The sequence below is a fragment of the Perca flavescens genome, chromosome 8, assembly GCF_004354835.1.
Source record: "Perca flavescens isolate YP-PL-M2 chromosome 8, PFLA_1.0, whole genome shotgun sequence".
NCBI classification, from domain to species: Eukaryota; Metazoa; Chordata; class Actinopteri; order Perciformes; family Percidae; genus Perca; species Perca flavescens.
Window position 1 is genome coordinate 21,395,697 of NC_041338.1, and position 12,500 is coordinate 21,408,196.

Here is a 12,500-nt window from a genome sequence, read left to right on the forward strand (position 1 = left end):
GTGTGTGTGTGTGTGTGTGTGTGTGTGTGTGTGTGTGTGTGTGTGTGTGTGTGTGTGTCACTGGTCTGTAATGTCTGCACCTTCTGTCTGCACTGAAGACATTAATGTCACTGAATTAAAGTGAGCTTTTGTTCATACCTGTCTATTGAAAGTGCAGTGTTCCATTAATTAATTTCATTGTAGTTTTTTTTTTTTTTTTTTCTACTGAAGCACTTCATAAACTACAATAGAAATATATACTGTATTTGTGTTGCCTGTCAAAACACGTAGCGTTAGCTCCTTTGGAGAATGTGGACATGGTTTCGTTGTGACAAACGAAACATTCAGCCAGGAAGTAAGTGTGAACATCAGCTGAGCGGAGCCGTGACAGGTCGGCTGGCTGCAGTCCGAGTGGCATGAGCCTGACCGCTGACTTTCTAAAGTCAAATGAACAAAACCACGATGTAACACTGCGGTTTGGTGTGGATTTGTAGGCAGTATCTGGAGTGTCACTCCGACCATTTGGTGAGTTTTTACGATAGACTAAGTGAATGGCAGCATCACTGTCTTAGCTAACGTTAGCTAGCACGCTTGCTAACTTACTGCAAATATAGTGACAATAAGACAAGGCGAGTTGGCGCACTGAACAGTCTTCAGATGTATCTTAATTTTAATAAACCGTCATATAGCTTTAGCATAGCCATGCCGTGCTCATGTAGCTATATTTATTTTAGACTTTTGGAGCTCCATTGGTTTTAATAGAAACGTTGACATCAGTGTCAGCAGACGGGTCTCGTGATGCAGACTGCGAGAATCCGTCGAATAAATCGCCCCTTTAACGTTAGTTGTTTGCAGCGCAGCAACGTTACTAATGTTCTAATGTTACTGTGTTTTATCAACCAAAACTTTGACCGAAACGAGTCGTCCAGTTATATAATTGACTGAGTTGCAGTGACTGACATAGCTAGCCTAAACGACAGGAAAGCTTGAAATTTAAGTTTTTACCGTTAACGGTTAATTAGAATGTCTGTGTTAAAATTACACCAGTGTCCTCTTTAGCGTAGAAACGTTACATTTAGCCTAGTAACGTTACTCATGTAGGATACATATTAGACTTACCGGTACTTCCCTTGGGTATTTCCATGTCATGACACTTTACTTCTACTAACGTTAAAAGCAAAACTGTATCAGATGGGAACCCCTGGGACGTATCAAATGGGGGTCCGTGGTCTAATTTGTGTCAGTTTAGGGGTCCTTGATCAAATTTGAGAACCGCTGGTTTAAACTTCCCAACCTTAAAATTAGCTCCACATTTACCAGCTAAAACAATAACATGCTATTTACATAGCAATGCATCACTTTTAATACAGTATTAAATTGTGTAACGATAACATTCACATAGATAATGTGTCTGTATTGATTACTTTTGATACTTGAAGTAGGCTAAGTTTGCTATTAACTGTTTCAATGCGGGACTTCAACTTCTTACAACTTAAAGTATTTTTTTTACAGTGCATTATTGCTACTTTTAATCAAACTTTAATTTGAGATTTTCAGGTTCAACATGTTAGTTGTAATGTGATTAAGGGCAATTTTGTTTGTCAGAGTACAAAATTCAAGCACAATCATTTACAAAGACAGAGCCTCATGAATGTCTCTGGATTATGGTGTAGATTTGAGCCCCAGGTCTCTTTGCAGGTAAATTCAGCTATGGTTAGATCTGTGCACATCCTCATCCCCAAATACATTCCTGTTGCAGTATAGAGTGTTAACAAATACAGAGACAGAGGTCAGAATTTACTGCTACTTCTCACCTTCTTTTGAGATCTAGTTGTGTCTACTGAAATGCTTAGGAGCAATTATGTTTTTTTGTAATTCTGTTTTAAAGCATTTTTGTAGCATGCACACTCATGTTTTTGCCAATAGTATCTGATTATTCTAATGATCAGCAACTTTAGTTTTGCTTCTGCTTCCTCATAAGTTCACTTAAAATCACAACAACTTAATTGTGTCATGCTGCAGTTTGAGCTGAAATGGTGACCTTCTGGCTAATTTAACTGACAGCTCCAGGACAAGAGACAACACTTATGGTAAACTAGAGATAATAGATGACACCAGGGTGGAGACAGTATAAAGTGGAGTCATCACTGGTCAATTTGAGAGGGTAGGTACACTACTAAAAGTCATATGATGCCTGCCACGTGGCTGAGGACCGTGGTATGCGAGAAGGCAGAGTAGTAACTCCTGAAGTCCCTCAAATTTTTTTTCATTCTTTGCTGACTGTCTCATTCTCTCTCAGTTGTAGAGGATCATCATTGTGAAGATGCCTCTGATACCAGTTGTGCCAGAGAACCACAGTCATGTTCTGGCAGAGTTTGACTGCCTTGATCCACTTCTGTCTGCTCTCCGTTTAGACTCCGGCAGGCTCAAGGTAGCTTTCACCATCACATGGTCTTATAATGAAATCACACATAGATGATTATAGTAGCTTATTATTTAATGTCTTTAACGTACTACAGGGTGAAACATTACTGATTAAGTCTTACTACAAACAGTTGTTTATCCTGTACCTCATGTACTTTGTGCTTGCCAAACACAAACCCCAACAGCTACTACAATAGACTTTAAAGGCAGAAAAATATCCAGCCGATTAAAACATCAGTTTGTCTAAGTCTTAGGAGAGGTGGCTATACCATGAATGCAAATTACAACATGATATCAACAAAGCTTTGTACGATCTACTGTTCATGAACAGATGAGTAAACTCTTTGTACTCTGTGTTACAGTGTACCTGTCTGGCAGTGTCAAGGAAGTGGCTCGCATTAGGAACATCAGCAGGAGGGTTGCACCTGATCCAGAAAGAGGGCTGGAAACAAAGACTCATCCTTACTCACAAAGTAAGCTGTGACTAAGGGCCTATTGTGCAGAAACGCAGGGTTGACTGTTGTCCTGCTGTTAACTGATACAGCTGCATATAATAAGGAATACAAGTGTCGGTTTCTCCTCATTTCTTTTTAACTTCTAACCCATCGTGCACTCTTGTTCAGGAGGGATCTATTACTCAAGTGGCGTGTTGCCCTCATGATGAAGACTTTATTGCTGTTGCAACAAGGTTAGAGTCTCCATGAAGTCAAGAAATCACCTACATATCTCTGTGTTTAGTTGTGTTGCCTGTATTGTTCACAGTGTTTGTCCTTGCTCCAGTCAGGGTCTGGTAGTGGTGTGGGAGCTGCAGCTGGAGCGACGGGGGCGTCCAGAGAGAGTCAGTGTGTCCTGGGAACACAGAGGTCAGGCCATCACTGCACTCTGCTGGGACACCAGCGCACTGAGAGTTTTTGTCGGGGACACAGGAGGCAAGGTGTCCTTTCTACGTGCAGGATCCTCCAAGCTGGGCAAGGTATTGACTGCTGATTCACAGTGGAAATGTTTTGTTTCCTCAATAATAATGTTTATTTATGTATGGCTTTTGAAAAAGGTAAGGCACTTTCTAGTTGGTGCACTAGTGAAAAAGCTCTTAAGAAATATGCCCATAATTACTGCCTGAGAGTTTGTTTTTGTTTCTTACACTTCTTGTGGCCCTTCAACGTGATCCAGTGTCACTCATGGCTGTGTTCCAGTCCTCTTAATGGACCATTTTTTACATATTTATTCATATAGATGCCATTAATACTAGACATCTTTTTCTTTGTGTCTAGGGGTCAGCATTCGTTATCTTCCCTGTTCAGACCGTGACCACTGTGGACTCCAGAGTGGTTCAGCTCGGGTACCAAGATGGCCGCCTGCTGGTGTCTTCGTTGAGCCGCTGCTACCTCTGTGACACAGAGAGGTGAGTACCAGCATGGCTACTTCTCTTTAGGGGGAGATACTCTCAGAGGGCCCATGTTAATGCCCTCATATTGGTTAATATTGTCCCTACTAAAGTGTCCTTTTTCATCCCAATGGTAGACATACAGTACTAATTTTGAAGAAAATGTTAATTAAATTGGGCTCTGTCAAAAATGTTCCAATCATCTTGCTTACTCCTGAAAATAATTCCTGAACATCTTTCTGCAGTGGTGTAATTTTCTGTCTTTACCTGCCTTCAGGGAGAAGTTCTGGCGTGTTGGAAATAAGGAGCGTGATGGGGAGTATGGAGCGTGTTTTTTCCCTCAGAACAGGGGGTTATTAGTTGGTCAGCCGCCCCTGCTGTACTCTGCCCGGCCGGGGTCTCGAATATGGGAGGCCAGTTTTAATGGCGAGGTTCTAAGCACCCATCAATTCAAACAGCCACTGGCCTGTCCTCCTCTACCTCTCATCACTTACAAGTACTGACTGTTCCTACTTTTAAATAGTCTCCTTTAAAAGGCCAACCTCCTGACCTCTTTTGATTTTTTATGTTATTTTTTCGCCTGTTACCTGCAGAGATGAGCCACAGTACAGCCCAGTGCAGAAGAGCCCCCCAGTCAATCGCCTTCCCTAAACTGCTTTATTTCGGGTAATGTTAGATACAATTTATATATTTTATTATCTGAGTTGTTAGGCTTGTCGATATCATTTATCATATGCACATTATTGAATTAGAGGCAAATATGTTAATTACAGACAACATCCATTAAAAAACATCCCATTATTATTAAATAATAACTGCAGATGAGTCTGTCTCTTGAATAACTGTACACTTTATTTTTTTGTGTAGAGACCAAAACTTGCTGACCTGGACTGATTCAGCTATTTATGTCTTCACACCTCAGAACGGACAAGTGCTTCTGTGGACTGAAGTCAAAGGTGTGTTTGTGCTGCTTCCTCCCAAAATACTAGCAGTGATCCTTTGGAGTAGTTTAACAAACCGTTTATTCATAAACACAAACACAAGCGGTAAATATGTGAACGAAGGACCACTAGTCATTATTATTAACAAGGAAAGGATTACAATATTGATCATAGACCTTTTGTTCCTGTTTTGATTTACTGTAAATTGATCCAAACTGTTTTCTGGTTTTGCAGACTTGGTTGATATTGCGGTCTACCGCAACGAGCTCTTCTGTCTCCATGGCAGCGGACGTCTGTCCCACCTCTCCTTGTTATCTGCTGAGCGCTGTGTTGAGCGTCTGCTACGGAGGGAGTCCTGGCCTCTAGCTGCAGTGGTCTGCTGTATGTTCCAGCACACAATCACCACCAGCAGGGTAAGATGGCTGCCACTGCCATGCTAACTGGTTTTGTTTTTTTGTGTCTAGTGTAGATTCCCGTCTTATCTGGGCTAAGATGTTCATACAAGTTTCTGACTTCCTTTATCCCAACGATAAAAAACAACATACCTGTAAACCTGAGGTGGTTTACTTGAATGGCATCAAAAGAAGCATCAAAACATCAAAAGACATCAAAAGAAGCAAAAAATGTGCAGGTGCTAGATATGGCTCCTTTTAAGAGTATTATTATTTGTTTATTATTATTTCAACACACAGGTAAAAAGGGATTATCTCAGTAGTAAACATCATGATCTTCTTAACACAACACATACATAACCTGACTTTACAAAGCATAGTAGTTTGTATTAAACATACTGACGCACCATATGTCCTCAGTGAGTCTGGGTTTGTGCAGATGGTGAAAAGCAAATGTGAAATGTGCATGCTACCGGTTCAAGTTTGAAGTATATCAAGCATTTTAGAAATCAGGAATCTTAACTAGATTTGTGTTGATACAGCATTACTGACAGCCTTGTTCATCATTCCTGTTTAATTCAGGCCAGGAAATCAATTCCCATTGACCGCCTTGAACATCTCAGGTCCCAGCTCAGCTCCAGCACACATCTGGAGCTGACTGGCCAGCTGGAGGAAGTCCTCACCAAACTAGAACCTCTGGACTCCGCCTCCAGCAGCCGTAGAAGTAGCATCTCCTCACATGTAAGTTAAAGTAACTTTCTGTAAATGGTGACCACCATAACTGTAGGCGATATGCATCCCACTTCTTTACTTTTCTGCTGGACCCATTGAATCCTGTTGCTATGGATACCATTTAGTTGATGAGGACAAGTTTCTCTGTGGCATTACATTAAATTGGTTGTTTGGTAAAGATAAGCAGGTTGCAACACTGCATGTAGAATAAATCCACATCAAACAAATACATGCTTTGAATACTGGTCATTCAATACATTTTAAATCATATGAGCCTATCGTAACAAAAGCACGGCGCTTCTGTAAATCCATATGCACATGTAACAATGTGCTAATATCAGATATGTCATTGTCCAGGAGAGCTTCAACGTCCTGGACTGTGGAATCTATCGTGTGATCAGCCGCAGAGGAAGTCAGTCTGATGAGGAGACGAGCTCCCTCATCAATCAGTCCATGTCAGAGGAGGAGCGGCTCAAAGAGTTCAGTTTTGTGCAGGAGGATGATCAGGTGGATCATGGTAAGAGATCTTCAGCTGCCAAGTGAACAAATGCTGTCACTAAAAATGCCTGCTTTCAAAAACATACTGTATGAAATTGTTATTCAAATTTAGTTGTTTTTTGTCAATACTGCCTCCTTAGGGCGACTACTTTAAATTTTATAAATAAACAGGTAGTTTTAAAAGCTTAATGTAATAGTTACTAATATTAACATTTATTTAATGAAGTAGTAGCAGTAATATAACCATTATCAAATGGAATTCAGTTTAACAAGGCAGGGGCTTTATTCATACAATATTAATTAAACAACCATAGTAAACCACTTACACACACTCTGTTGTTTCTTTGTTCACTCTTCTGTTTTTGTCTCTTTCTGACTCTCTTCCTTTGTATATAATGTGTGTGTATATATCCGCAGGAACAAACTCCTTTTCTGCCTCTGCTGAGCTCAATGTGAAAAGAGAGTGAAGTTATTTTCAGTTTTATATCTACCGCTCTATTAAAATACCTGAATACAAATAAACAAAACATGGAGGAATATTGCCAAAAAAGTTATTTGTAATTAGGAGCATCTCTAGCTGCTGAAAGATTTGTCAGTATAAACGTGACAATAATTTTACTCTTTGACTTTATCTCTGTTGTCATAATGATCATATGTACCTGTTTCTGATACCGTTTTGTATGTTTGCCACTAAAATTTTGTTTTGATTTGAAAAACACATAAAGTCATTCAATCAATATTGTTGCTGTGTTGCTGAGCTGAATGATCACGGACAGCTGACATGCTTTACAAATACAATCTTCACTTTTCCAAGCTGTTAATATCAAGTTTCTTGTCTGTTCCATTGTATCACACATATATCACCATTTTGGTTCTAGGTTTTTTTTCTTTGCATTGTGCACTATTTAATCTATGTTTTCTCTATAGTGGTGTCTGGCACCTTTGCTCCATCTTCTTGCATTATGTCCTCTGCCTTTCATCATTCCGCTTCAGTACACCATCCATCTGTGTTTGTCCTCTGGCTCTTGCCCCCATCTTCATTCAGATCCACAGAGCAGTGAGCGTATGGAAGCTGAGCGATCTGAGCAAGGCCTGCAGTTCCACCTGCCCCTCTCATTCCGTCCCAAACCCCCTCGCATCGCATTGCAGGCCGTCAAAGACAGGTGAACATCCAGAGAAATAAAGGACAGACATGCTAACAGCTTTTAATACAAGAATATGTCACAGCAGACATGAAGACATTACGTTGTCATGTTAGATAGCTTTAGGTTTTATTCAGCAGTGATGAAATTATTTGTGGATTGAAACTACAATAACTATAATTATTCAAGTGCAGCTGTGCTTTTAAACGGCTTACTTCCCCTTTCCACTGAAGACACACATAGTTTTTTTAATTGGTGTTTTTCATCTGTGTAGACTCATGTGGCAGGTTTCATTTCCAAGCATCAGACTCAGTCATTTGTCATATTAACCTGTTTGTAGTTCTGTTTGCCTTTCTGGTTGATAGATTGTCAACCCATATCATTGGTAAAAGGTTGTTATATTATTTGATTTTTGTCTTTTTCAGTGTTTCTAGTTTTGTTAAGAAGACAACAGAGAAGATCAATACCCTCCAGATGAACTCTGAGCTCTGGCAGCGACCTGAATTTAGAGAGGGCGGACAGGCCGAAATGTCGGCCACAGTTCCATACTCAGAGGAAATGGACAATGAGTAAGTACAGACATATAAATGCGAACTAAAATCTGTTTCTACAACACACTGATGCATCTGAGCTGTGTGTTGTACAGAAATAAGTCCCCACTCATTTCTTCTTTTCTTTGTTTTATTAGGCCATATTTTGGCCTAATAACTGGACTTAATAGTTAAATCAGAAACCAGTGAATTTTATATTTGTCGTCACAGAGTTTATGATGAAATGCCTAACACAGAGGCCAACATGCAGGAACTTCGATCAGTGACAGAGCGAGCTATGTAAGTGCTTCAAACTGTTTTGATAGAATTCCAACTGCAAGATTTCACAGCCTTTTAGTAGAAACAGAACTTATATCTCTTATATTCTCACATTCTCATATTTTCCCAACTTCAGCGCCCAGATCCAAGATCCTTTGGTGCTACTGGATCCAGTCTGCCTGAGAGAAACTCTGCTGGAGTGGCTGGCAGTGCTGGAGCGAATACTCGGACCTGAAGAGCACGGGTCAGCTGCTGCGGGGGATTCAAACGTGGAAGGACCAGGAGAGGAGAGGTGGGATTATCTAAATGCCTGCTCAGAGCAACAAGAGGAGTCTTCCTTCTCATCAAGAGAGCCAACAGAGAGCATCACAGAGGAGAAGAGAAAAGAGTCTCCTGAGCTCGGAGAAAAAGAGGACCAGTGTGACTCCACTGAGAAGAAGCCTGAAGTTTCAGATGGGAGCCCTCCAGATCCTGTTCGAGTGGTGTCTCCTAAACCTTTACCATCGGATCTCCTGTCTAATCTCACGCAGCTAGCAACGTTATACATAGAGCTAAGCTGCTTTAGAAACCAGGAGAATGAACAAGCATTGGGGTGTACAACTTTCCTGCGCAGCTACTTCTTTCTGCTGGACCAAGAGCGTGTGAGAAGAATGTGTCTGCTGTGTTATCAGGAACAGCCGGAGGTGCAGAGCTCCTTCACTGAGGCCATGCTAGGTCAGAAGCTTCTCTTCAAATGTCTGGTTTATTTTATTTTTGTATTCCTGTTGTTTATTTTCAGAAACACTTAAACAAGAAACAAAATAGTGCACTTCTGCTATACTGAAAATAAAAATAAGTATAAGTAATACGATATGTTTTAAAACTGGATCACATTTCCACATATTAGTAAAAGAAAAGCCCTTAAACGTCCGAAACTCTTAATGTTTCAGAGATTAAAATCTGTGGAGCTGTTCCCTTTTGAATTATAAAAAGCATTGATACATAATTTAACCATTTTTTAAAACAAAAATATTTTTATGCAACCATATCCAACACTAATACTTGTTTGTTTCAGACCTCATCTAACTAAACATTTAAATCATCTCTGATATCTTAAAATTATTTGGAAAATCAATTATTGTCGTTCTCTGTAGATCTCACTCAGTCCAGTAAGGTGGTGGAGGTTATTCAGAGAGGTGATTTGCTGCGATCACTGCGCAGTCTGCGAGAGCTGCAGCCCTGGAGTGCACCTCCTCTACTCGCTCACTTACACAGGTCAGTACTTGTATTTCTTTCTGGTCAGCATAGTTGTGATGGACCTTGTAAAGTAAGTTTGCTATGTTATTATGCAGGCTGTATGAGAAACACGGGGAGGCGGCTGTACGCTCGTTTACTCAGTTCTATCCTACGATAACTCCGGCTGATGTAATGACCATGGCTCAGCAAAGCCACTTCCTGGCATACCTGGATAATCTGGTCCAATCACAAACTGAGGAGGACAGGTACATCTTTAGTTTTATCTCTTTTTAAAAGACAAAAAAAGACTCTCCTTGTTGCTAAATTTTTAATTTGATTTCTTCCTTTAGGTTGTCATTTTTGCAGTCCCTTCTTGAACCAGAATCTCTGAGACAGGATTGGCTGGAGCTGGCACTTACCCACGATGCCCCTCAACACTGTGATACTCTGACTTCTGATGGACAGCCCAGGTCTGGGTCTGTTAGTGTGGGGAAAAAAATGCAAAATAAGATTTAGGATCCTTTTAATTCATTTTTAACATTTACTTAAAGGCCCAGTAAGTTTTCAGTTTGAGGCTAGAAACCAAAAAATACGCCTGAAAGGATATGAATTAAGCCACTATCCTGGTTCACTTCTGGATTCTATTTAGGCCACAACAAGGTCAAAAAATAAAGTGAAGGTGAAGTATAAATAAACGTAACTGTGAATTCATGTGACTCCTCCCGCAGATGGCATTCTCATTGTTTCAGTTGGGGTTATGGACGCCTCCTATCTCTCCTGATTCGTCTTCCTGCAGACCTGTCTTCCAAGCAGAAGATGGCCGAGACTTGCCGCAGTCACGGGTACTTCTCAACAGTCTTTTCTTTTTTTTTTTTTTTTGCCGTTTATGTTCGTGAGTTTACATTGTCATATATAACCTTCTGTATAATGCATGTGTGCAGGTATTGGACGGGCTACATTTATCTCTGCTGTGAGCTGCAGCGTCGCACAGAAGCGTTCTCCACCATCTGTCAGCTGGATGACTTAAGCCTGCTGGAGGAAGCTGATGGTAAAACTTACAGGCAGAAGCAGAATTATAATATTTTATGGTCTGAGAGGAGAGTACATAACAGTGATGTTGAAAACCACGTCCACTATGTCAAAATCCAGTGTACATACACATTATACTTTAGTAGTACAGAATGTAACTACCCACTGTATCACAACACAAGTTATAAGACTGCAAACATTACAGCTAATTACAATTTATGAACGTCTATGTAAACAGGGCAGACAAAACCTCAAAACAAACCTATAAAATCTCTTTTTAAAAGAAATGTTCAGAACCAGTTTGGCTTTCAGAATTCCACTGACAGTTGGGTGAACTGCTTGATCCAAACAACGGTTCATCCTTTTTTTGCACTCAGTGTGTAGTTATACATCAGTAAAATCCAGGTAATTCAACCTTAGTAGTAGTAGTAATAGTAGTAGTAGTAGTTCCTTAATGACACTGTCTGCACTCATTGGAGTGGTTTCTCTGGCAAATACTCAAATTAAACTCACTCAAACTAAATGACACTGGCTTCAAACATATTTGCCAAAAAGAATAAAGACAAAAAACACACTATCACAGTCTAATGTCTGTATTGTCCCTCTGTTATTTTCCAGGTGTTGCACCTCAGACCTTGGAAGAGTGGAAGCTCTTGATTCAGTTATCTCAGCGGTGCAGCAGTGAGGGAGTCTCAGAGCAGGTCACAGGTGTGAATGGAAGCAGCTGGTCCAACGGCTCAGCAGATTGTGGTGGAAAGATCAGCCCAGAGAACCTGACCCTGATGCTGGCTCGGACAGCCGGGCCTGACCGCGCCATGGCCGTCCTGGAGGAATGTGGAGTGCAGCTGGTCCTTTCGCCGCACTCCAAACTAGTCTGTGAGCTGCTGAGAGTCACTGAGAAGAGGCAGAGGTGGGTCAGGGTGCCTGTTACCAAACACAATATGAAAAGGAGTTCCAGCACTGTTATTCAAATATGTGTTTGGATATGTTTAGACAACAATAAAAATCAACCAAACGCAAAATTCTTCAGGCATTCTTCAGCTCCTCTGTCTCTTTTGAAGGCTTGAAATATTGGGGGAAATGCTATTTTAATCTATTGACTTTATTAAATGTACCTCTTGAAGAGAGCAGAATAAATGGTTTGAAAGCTATTTCAGTGGTTTGGAGTGTGTGACAGTGTTCTGAAATGAGTCCAGGGACTGCTTTTCATTTTTTTTTTAAAAGGCCTCGAGAATCAGTGTAATGCAAATGGACTTCATTTGTATGTATTCCAGTACTATTTCTTTTTTTTTTCTGTTTCAGAGCAATGATCCAGACGATGCTCGAGCGCTGTGATCGGTTCCTGTGGTCTCAGCACGCCTAACTAAAGATCAGCTGCAGCTTCTCCACGCCAAACAAGATAACACTGTATGTAAATGTCTTGAGTAACTGCTGCAACTTAATTTATGCACTGTAATATTTCCGAGTTTAAATGAAGGTATTTATCCTCCCATTGAAAACCGTATTATCTCTTGAACGTTTTTATGATTTAGGTCAAATGCTTTTCTTGCATGTACAGGTAATCAAATATCACTATGACAAAAAATGAACTGTATGAACAGTGAAATGTTCTAACCAGGTAATAAAATGTGAATAAAAACTGCGTTTTTGTTTGTTTGTTTTAAGAACAAAAGGTTCCTGTCAGCATGATGATAGTCAAGCCTGGTGAATGTGTATTTTTTCCCCATGTATGGATGTCAATAGCACGTTAAGAGCAAAGGACAAACATGAGTGGCTCTAATCCAACCAGCAGATTACTTAATAATTGTGTGCTTTTGTTTATTTCTGTAGACCAAAAGCATAAAAAAAGTTTCAATTGGTTTTCTTTACTTTAATGGTAATTTGATCCTACGTATCACTAGTATCCAGCCAAGTAGATAGCTGTGGTTTATTTGTTGAGAGAGGAAAACAACCAC

General features: G+C 40.3%; 1 protein-coding gene across 1 annotated transcript; it reads left to right on the top strand.

Annotated features, from left to right (window-relative positions):
* Nucleotides 1–281: 281 nt before the first annotated feature.
* hps5 (HPS5 biogenesis of lysosomal organelles complex 2 subunit 2) lies at nucleotides 282–12,187 on the top strand. Its single transcript, XM_028585892.1, is given in 24 exon segments — nucleotides 282–504; nucleotides 2,279–2,410; nucleotides 2,766–2,876; nucleotides 3,027–3,091; nucleotides 3,184–3,376; nucleotides 3,675–3,805; nucleotides 4,065–4,283; nucleotides 4,381–4,414; nucleotides 4,416–4,453; nucleotides 4,655–4,743; nucleotides 4,963–5,141; nucleotides 5,703–5,861; nucleotides 6,210–6,369; nucleotides 7,396–7,513; nucleotides 7,918–8,061; nucleotides 8,254–8,322; nucleotides 8,438–9,015; nucleotides 9,435–9,555; nucleotides 9,633–9,782; nucleotides 9,867–9,986; nucleotides 10,245–10,358; nucleotides 10,458–10,564; nucleotides 11,164–11,455; nucleotides 11,848–12,187. Coding segments are annotated over 23 exon segments (3,360 nt in total). The 5' UTR covers nucleotides 282–504; nucleotides 2,279–2,302; the 3' UTR covers nucleotides 11,909–12,187.
* Nucleotides 12,188–12,500: the final 313 nt, after the last annotated feature.